The sequence below is a fragment of the Tyto alba genome, unplaced genomic scaffold (assembly GCF_018691265.1).
Source record: "Tyto alba isolate M040663 unplaced genomic scaffold, T.alba_DEE_v4.0 Super-Scaffold_30, whole genome shotgun sequence".
Lineage (NCBI taxonomy): Eukaryota > Metazoa > Chordata > Aves > Strigiformes > Tytonidae > Tyto > Tyto alba.
In genome coordinates, this window is record NW_024881305.1 from 1,860,702 (window position 1) to 1,869,561 (window position 8,860).

The 8,860-nt window shown below is 68.7% G+C and overlaps 1 protein-coding gene across 1 annotated transcript; it reads left to right on the top strand.

The window, feature by feature from the left end:
- The first annotated feature begins 468 nt into the window (after positions 1-468).
- SARS1 (seryl-tRNA synthetase 1) lies at positions 469-7,164 on the top strand. Its single transcript, XM_042800210.1, has 11 exons — positions 469-663; positions 2,394-2,464; positions 2,643-2,723; positions 3,368-3,526; positions 4,015-4,158; positions 4,507-4,662; positions 5,104-5,325; positions 5,447-5,576; positions 6,094-6,251; positions 6,389-6,518; positions 6,633-7,164. The coding sequence occupies exons 1-11, from the start codon at positions 528-530 to the stop codon at positions 6,791-6,793; spliced, it is 1,548 nt and encodes a 515-aa protein (XP_042656144.1). The 5' UTR covers positions 469-527; the 3' UTR covers positions 6,794-7,164.
- Positions 7,165-8,860: the final 1,696 nt, after the last annotated feature.

An 8,860-nucleotide genomic window follows, 5' to 3' on the forward strand; every position in this document is an offset into this window, starting at 1 on the left:
CATGGTCGGGGACACCCAGGACCCCCCCTCCGCCCCGCACCGAACGGTGGGGTCTGTCTCCCATCAGCCTGTGGATGACGAATATTGGGGTGCCGTGGGGAGCCGTGGGGTGCTGGGGGGGGAGGGCGGGACGCGTGAGGACACCCAGGGACTCCTGGGGGGGGGGGATGCTGATGGGTGCGAGGGGGTGCCCAGGCGCCACTCGGGGGTGGCTGGGGGAAGGCAGAGGGGACCCCCGGGGGTGCAGACACCCAGAGTCCCCGGGGACCGCGGGGTGACCGAGGGGTGCCCCGACCTCGCCCCCCCGCCCCCCCCCCCCCACCCCGCCCCGGCGCCGCCGCCGCGCCACCAGGGGGCGCCCTCCCCCCTTTCCCGCTCCCACAGCGCCGCCTGGCGGGCGGGCGGCGGCGCTGCTCTTTGCGCAGCCCGTCGCTCCGCGCCTGCGCCGGCCCCTCCGCGCCTGCGCGTTGGGGCGCGGCCGCCGGCCGGGGCAGGGGAGGAGGGGGGTGACAGGAGCCGCCGCCATCATGGTGCTGGACCTGGACCTGTTCCGCGCCGACAAGGGCGGCGATCCCGCCATGGTGCGGGACATGCAGCGCAAACGCTTCAAGGACCCGGCGCTGGTGGACGCGCTGGTGCAGGCCGACGGCGCCTGGCGGAGGTGTACGTGGGGCGGAGGGCCGGGGGGGGGGGGCGGCTGGCCCCCCCTTGGGCTGGGGAGGGGGCGGGCTGAGGGGAGCTGAGGGGACCTGACACCCCGCCGGGGATGGGCGACCCCCAGGAGGGCCTGGCCTCTCCCTCTGCCCGTGGGACCCGCTGTCCTGGGCTGGACGTGTCCCCTCTGACATGCCCCGGGGGTGGGGGACCGCTCTCAGCCCCCCCAGCCTGGCGGCCTGTCCCCAGGTGATGCCCCCCCCCCCCCCCCCCTAAAATCTCCCTATCCCCAGGAACGGGAGATCCCCTTCAGGGCTAGCAGCCTGTCCCCAGATTGATCCCCAAACCCTCTCACCAAGGCGGGGTGACCTTTGAGGGAACCCTCCCCGAGCCCTGGGGGGGGGGGGGGGGTGTCTCTTCGGTGGATCTTTCCCCTCCGGGACTGAGGGATCCTGTGGCTGGATCCCTGCTCCCCAGGACTGGGGGCAGATCCCTGGTGCCGGCACCCCTTAGGCTGCACGTGGATCCCCCACGGGTGATCTGCCGGCATCCACTCCCGACGCTGCCACCCGAGCCGCACTGCTGCAGAATCCATCCGGGAAAAGTGGGGGGGGTCCCACACGGTACCACCCCCACATGTTGGGGGTAAACCTGTACCCGGGTGGCTCGAGGGGGGCAGGAGCAGAGATCCCACAGCCCCCCATCCCGGGTGGGAGGTTGGGCAGCAGGAGCTGCTGTTGAGCCCTATTTTTGGGTGCCCGGGCATGGAAGAGGGTGTGGTGGGAGGCGAAGAGGGGTGGAGGGGTGGGTGCCCCAAAAACCCGCAGTTCCCAGGGTGCCCCGGTCCCCCTCGCCGCCGCCACGGGATGAAAGAGGCAGCTTTAAACACTCTTTTAATCCCGTTGCCTTGATGTGAATGAGCCCGGCCCTGCTTAATCACTCCCCGGCGCGTCCTCTGGCTCCGGCCGTGCCCTCACCACCACCTTAATTTTATCCGAGGAACTTTCATCCTGCAGGACCAGCCGGCTTTCCAGGCTGGCGGTGGGGGCTGCGCCCCGGCCCCCTCCCCGCGGAGCTCCGGCCCATCCCAGCGGCGGTGGGTGCTGCCGAGGGGTGCGCTGGCGCGGAACCGCGAGGCGCAGGGCTGGCAGGACGCTCTGGTGAGCAGCCGGCTGATGCAATCCGGTGCCTGCCGGTGCCGTGGGGTCCAGGAGAGGCTGCCAGGGTCGTGTTTGCCGTGCCCTGTTCCCTGGCTCTTAACCCCTTGTGTTTCCTGACTCTGGATCCACCCACCCCACCCCCCCCCCGTGGGTCTGATCCTGCCTGCGGATGAGGATGTCGGCTGGTTGGGGTGACACATCCCTGGCGTTGCTGCGTCTCTGATTTGTCACCAACAGGGACCTCTCTGGTCCCTTCACCAAACAGCCCCAGAGCTCTGGATCCGCTCAACCCTTGCTGGCCCCAGCCCACCGTGGGGGTCCTGGTGGGGCTGTGGCCCAGCCCAGCATCACTCTGGGTGTCTTCAAATGACACCCCTGCGTGGAAGCCCTCTGCTTCCCACGTTTCTGCCCCACATCATGGCCAGCCCCACACCTTGCCCTCACACCATCAAACCTTCCCCTGTCCTTCCAAAACTCCTGGGGCTGGCTGCTGGCCCCTCTCAGTGCTGGACAGGGATCTCAGCCCCACTCCCACTGGCACTGCTGGCTGACAGCTGTGCCCTCCCCTCTGCTTTCTAGGCAGGTTTCGTGCCGATAACTTGAACAAGCTGAAAAACCTGTGCAGCAGAACAATCGGAGACAAGATGAAGGTGAGGCGCGAAGGCAAGCGGTCCTGGCAGCGATTCACTGGTGGGACATTACTAACTGGTGGCATCTCCCCCAGGTCTCTGCTCTCCAGGCTTCACCCTTGCATCATTGAGGAATATTTTCACCCTGGGTCTTTACTCTTTAACCCTGCTGGGGTTTTTTTTTTTCCTCCTGCTACAGAAAAAAGAGCCTGTAGGGACAGACGAGTCCGTACCGGAGAGTGTGCAAAACCTCGACGAGCTCACGGCTGACGTCTTGGGGGTGAGTCTGACCCCATCTCTCCTCACTGTGCTGTTGGGCCACCCAGTTTGTCCAGAGCTTCGCCTGCAATTGCCCAAGTTGGTGCTGTGAGGTGCCCAAAGCCCCAGCACCAAGCGAGGGGGGACTGCCTGACCCCCCCTGCCGGGAGGATCCTTATTTCCCCCCCGTCCCGTGCAGCGATAACCAGCTCTTGCTCCGTGTCCTTCATCTAAAGACCATTTCAGCCTCTGTCCATGGCGGCTCACCAGCCCAGGGCTCATCCTGCGCTTCGCTGGGGGATTTGAGCAGCCTCATTATGTGTCCTCTGCAAGTCCCTCCCTGCCTGTTCCCCTTCCCACTTCATTAACTGCAGTGTTTAATGAGCGTGGCGCTGGCTGGCTGGATTTTGCTGCCATGGGAGCTGACTGCTCCCCCTTGTCCCTGACGGGCGCTGTGTGATGCCGTAGCTCGCTCAGGCCCTTTCAGAGCCTGACTTATGTCAGTCCTTTGTCCCCTTGGGCTGTTGTTCGACGTGTTCAGTCCACGGTTTCACTCCAGAAGCCACGTCGGTTGGGCGAGGGTCTGTGATTAACCGCGCTCGCCTGCCAGCCCCCCTCTCCCCCGCAGTTTCTTCCCTTCCCCACCTGACCCGGGTCCCTGCACAGGCTCTGCAGGTATCCCAGATCAAGAAAGTCCGTCTCCTCATCGATGAAGCCATCCTCAAGTGCGACGCCGAGCGCGTGAGGCTGGAGGCAGAACGTTTCGAGAGCCTGCGGGAGATCGGGAACCTCCTCCACCCTTCCGTGCCCATCAGCAACGACGAGGTAGGGACAGGAGCGAACCCGGGGCCGGCCGCGCCGGTTCATCAAAGCCAGACAACCCCCGGGAAGCAGGGGGCTCGCTGCGGGGAGGTCCCCCAACCCGAGCTCAGCGGGGCGGGCGGGTGAATGAAATCTGCATGACAAGACAGCGTTTCCTGCTGGGAGCAGACAAAGAGCCGCTCAGACAACACTGGACACAGCCATTGTTGGGGGAATACATGGGAAACTCACTTCCAGCCGGGGGGCTGGGATCTCCCTCCACTGCCTTCATTCATCCGGCAGGAATATTTTGCTGGGGGAACACAATTGGGCTGGGCTGGCTGCCAAGTGGCTGCATAATAAGCGAGCGGCCGGGAGCAGGACTGGGGTTCCAGGCTTTGTAGCGTGGGATCCCAACCTGGGCCCAGCGGAGTGCAGAAACTGGTGTCGCCACCACCCTGGGGGAGCTGAGGTGATGGGTTCCCTCCCCTCTCCTTTCTGTCTTTGTGCAGGACGTGGACAACAAGGTGGAGCGGGTGTGGGGCGACTGCAGCTGCAGGAAGAAGTATTCCCATGTGGACCTGGTGGTGATGGTGGATGGTTACGAAGGAGAGAAGGGAGCTGTCGTCGCGGGCAGCCGGGGCTACTTCCTTAAGGTGCGAGCCCAGACCCCACGGGGGGGACAGGAACGATGGGACCCGTAGGGAGAGCTGAGGGAAACAAGGTGGGGATGGGGGTCGTGGCTTCTCCCCCCTGGGCTGAGCTCGCTGCAGCAGTGGGAGCCTCTGCTCCTCGTGTGGGACGGGCGCTGGCCTCAGTGGTGCTGCTGCCGTGGCCTGGGCAGCCTCTGGGTCTGCTCCGGCATCCCTGCCACGGTGGGAGGGCGATGCTGAGCCTGGCAGCTGGAGCAGCCTGAAGCTGCCGTGGGGCTCCACGTGCTCCCAGACACTCTGAGCAAGAAGGGGTGGCAGGGTGGTGTGTGACAGGCTTCCCTTGTCCCCCAGGGTCCCCTGGTGTTCCTGGAGCAGGCTCTCATCCAGTACGCCCTGCAGAGCCTCCGTGCCAAGGGCTACACTCCCGTCTACACCCCCTTCTTCATGCGGAAGGAGGTGATGCAGGAGGTGGCCCAGCTCAGCCAGTTCGACGAGGAGCTCTACAAGGTGAGCGGCTCAGCGCCCGCCGGGTCTCCGTGTCTCACCGCCTGGCACCCGCCGTCCCCTCCGGGCACCAGCTTTCCACCTGAGCCGCCTGCCACGCAGCTTCCCCCCCCCCCCCCCGCGGGGAGGGAGCCGGCTGGGATCCCCTCCTGCTCCCTATCTCTGGGGTCCATCTTCACGGCCGACACGGTTGTCATGGCGATGCGGTGACAGAGAGGTGGCTCGTCCCCAGCCTCGCTGGCGGGAGGCCACCGGGGCCTTTGAAGGAGGCCAAACAAGCAGCAAACGGCAGCTGCTCCCTTTTCAGAGCCGTCCCCCATCCCCGCTCCAAGCGCCGGCCCCCGGAAAGCCCCGCTGCCTGTCGGCTCCGAGGCGGGGAGAGCAGCTGCGTCTGTCCCCGGCGGCGCGGGAGCAGCTGGGGAGGTGGCTCTTGTGTCCCCTCAGGTGATCGGCAAAGGCAGCGAGAAGGCCGACGACAGCTCCATCGACGAAAAGTACCTGATCGCCACCTCGGAGCAGCCCATCGCCGCCCTGCACCGGGACGAGTGGCTGAAGCCGGAGGATCTACCCATCAAGTACGCGGGGCTGTCGACCTGCTTTCGGCAGGAGGTGGGCTCGCACGGCCGCGACACCCGCGGCATCTTCCGCGTGCACCAGTTTGAGAAGGTGAGAGGAGCAGGACGACGTTCCCCACCCCTCCACACCCCTCCGTTCCCCACACCCCCCCTAGGAATTCGGGGCTGCCTCCGGGGCCGGCGCCAAGGTGGGCATCCCTTCTCTCTGGCAGATCGAGCAGTTCGTCTACGCCTCGCCCCACGACAACAAGTCGTGGGAGATGTTCGAGGAGATGATGGCCACGGCGGAGGATTTCTACCAGTCCCTGGGCATCCCCTACCACATCGTCAACATCGTCTCAGGTAGGGGCGGGTGCTTCCTCGCTGCGCGGGTGCCGGCACTCTCTGTGCCGCGCTGGCCCAGGAGGAGACCAGCCACCTCTGCCAGCGCCTCGGGTGTCACCCTGACCCACTTCCCAGCTCGACTTGCTTTGTCCCTGGCTCGCCTTCCCGTGGTGTCTGTCCCTGGAGCTGGCGAGGGGGGAGGAGGTGCCCGGGGCTTGGGGGAAGGAGGCATTTGCTTTTCTGCAGCGATCCTCTGCTTTGCTCTGGCGTGGGCAGGACTGTCCCCGCTGTCCCTTACAGAGGGTCAGTTTGGGCGTCCCAACTCCTCCGGGAAGCTCTCCCAGGAAAATTACCCTGTTTAAACGCTTCCCAGCATCCCTGCTGCAGAGCAGGAATCCCACGTCCCTTCTGAAGTCACCTCGGAGGCTTCACGCCTTTAGTCGGTGCTGCTGGCTGGGTGCATTGGAGGGGGGGGGGCGGGGGGAAGCGGGACACCCCCCACCCCCCCCCCCCCCGACTCAGCGCTGCCTCCCAGGCTCCCTCAACCACGCTGCCAGTAAGAAGCTGGACCTGGAGGCCTGGTTCCCCGGTTCCGGCGCTTTCCGCGAGCTCGTGTCCTGCTCCAACTGCACCGACTACCAGGCGCGCCGCCTGCGCATCCGCTACGGCCAGACCAAGAAGATGATGGACAAGGTGAGGCCGAGCTGCTGGGCTGGGGAGGGGGGGGGGTGTCCTTCCTGTCCCCTGCTCGCCTTTGCTGTGTCGCCCCCCCTGACACACACACACACACACGTGTGGGGCCGTGTCATCGTCCCCGCCCCCCCCCGCAGGTGGAGTTCGTGCACATGCTCAACGCCACGATGTGTGCCACCACCCGCACCATCTGCGCCATCCTGGAGAACTACCAGACCGAGGAAGGCGTCCGCATCCCGGAGAAGCTCCGAGACTTCATGCCCCCAGGTAACACCCCCCCCAGCACCCTCCCTCCGGGGTGGGGGGGTTCCCCAGTGCCACGCTGGGGGTGGCGGGGGGGGGGGGTGATGGCTGCTGCCCGCTCTCCCCTCCCCTGCCCAGACCTCCGGGAGCTGATCCGGTTCGTGAGGCCGGCGCCCATCGAGCAGGAGCTCTCCAAGAAGCAGAAAAAGCAGCAGGAAGGGGGCAAGAAGAAAGCGGGGGGGGGAAACGAGCGGGTGCTGGAGGAGCAGATGCAGAACATGGGTGTCAACAGCGCCTGAGCCCTGCTGCCCCCCCGCTCTCCATCCCGGGCACCCCCCCCCAGGGACCTTCGGCGCCTCCTGACTCATCCTGCCTTCATCACCGGCTGGGGCTGCGCCCATCACCTTCGCTTCAGGGCCCGCCTGGGCCCCCCCACCGCGGCACGGAGCGCTGCGCTCCCCCCGGGCCAAAGGACTGACACTAGTGGGGCTCTGCCCCCCACCCCCCCATCCCATCCATCGTGTGTGCGTGTGTGTGCGTGTGTGTGTGTGTGTGTGTGTGTGTGTCTCCCCCCGCCGAGTGGGGCTGGGGACCCCCCTGGCACTCTGGCCCCGTCTCAGGGGGGGAAAATGTGCCCCCCCCCCTCCATCCAATAAAGCCAAGAACTGCTGATCTGCATATCCCTGGGCGGGGGGGGGGGGAGGTACGAGGGATGGGGGGGGCTCCGGCTCAGCGAGTGGGGGGGGTCTGCCTGCCTGTCTCTTCCCCCCCCCCAACCCGGGGCCCTCCAGCAGCCCCACACAATGGCCCAGACAAAGGCCGCGCTCGAGGAGCCCATTTGTAATTCAAAGAGGGGCCGGGGCCCCCCACGCCTCAGCCCCAGCTGCCAGCCCGGCCCCCCCCCCCCCCCCCCGCTCCGAGGGGGGGTACACAGCGAGGGGGGGTGTGCGTGCCTCAGTTTCCCGAAGGGAAGGGAGTGCAGCAGCCCCCCCTGCTCTGCTCCCCGGACTGTGCGTGGGAAAGCCGTGGCTGCACCTCTGGGGTGCTGGGGAGGGAGCCCTGCTGCCCCCCCCCCCCCACCTCCCCCCGGCGTAGCACCCCGAGGAGCCGGTCGGGCTCGCCCCCCTCCGCCCCCCCCCCCCCCCCACCACCTTTGACGGGCGGGGCCGGGCCCCGCTGAGTCACCGGAGCCCCCCGGGGGGGGTCCCCGGGCGGTTCCCCAGCACCCACCCCGGCTGTGGGCACCCTGCCCCCCCCAGCAGCACGCACCCGTCCGACCCGTTCCGCGGCCGGGGCCCCCCCCCGGGCCCGGCTCTGCGCCGTCCTGCCCAGCACCCACGCCCTGCGCCCGACGCCGGCTGGCAGGATGGGTGCCAGGCGCTGCGGGGGGGCCGCACCCACGGCCCCCCCCCCGCCCCGCGGGGCTCCCGTGGAGATACAGATCCCCCCCCCCAACACACACCTTCCAGTGTCCCCCAGTGTCCCCCAGGCCCCCCTGCCTGCCGCCCGTTCCACGGCTCCCGGTGCTCCCCAGTTCGCCCCCCCCGCAGCCCAGCGCTGAGGTCTGCGGTGCCCCTGGAGCGGCGTCGCGGGGTTGGGACCGGGGTGGGGTGCGGGGACACCCCCGTCGCGCCCCCCCCCCCCCCCCATCCTCCCCCCCGCGAGGTGCTGGAGTGTCACATCCCGCAGCAGCGACAAGCGGGGGGGACACACACACACACGTGTTTTGTGTGTGCAACGCGCGTGTTCTCTGTGTGCGCGGCGCCCCCCCGGGGAGGGGGGGGGGGGCGTTGCACACACGCCCGCGCGTGTAATTCGCCCGGCGGAAAGGCGGAGGTGAAGGAAGCCGCGGGGGGGGGGGTGGGTGTGGGGCGTGTGTGCGGCGGCGCCTTTAAGCGCGGCGCGGGTCGGTGCGGCGGGCGGCCCCGCCCCGGCGGGCGCGCGCGGGCGGCGGGAGGGGCGCGGGGCGCAGCGGGCACCGGCGGCAGCGGCCGCACCGCGCCATGGGCGCTCCGCCCGCCCGCGGGGCCGCGCGCCCGCCGCCGCCGCCGCCGCCGCCGCCGCCGCTGCTGCTGCTGCTGCTGCTGCTGCTGCTGCCCGCGCCGGGGCAGCCCCGCCGCCCGCCCCCGGCACCCGCAACCGGCACCGGCACCGGCACCTGCCCGCCCGGCGCTCTCCTACCCCTGCTCCAACCCCGCGGCGGCGGCACCGGGGACAGCGGCGGCACCGGGGACAGCGGCGGAGCGGCGTCCGCCCCGAGCACCGGCGGTTTCAGCGGCACCGGGGACAGCGGCGGTGCCTCGGCGGCCGCGGGAGGATCCGGCGGCCGTTCCCGAGGCGGCGGCGGTACCGGGTGCACCGGGGAC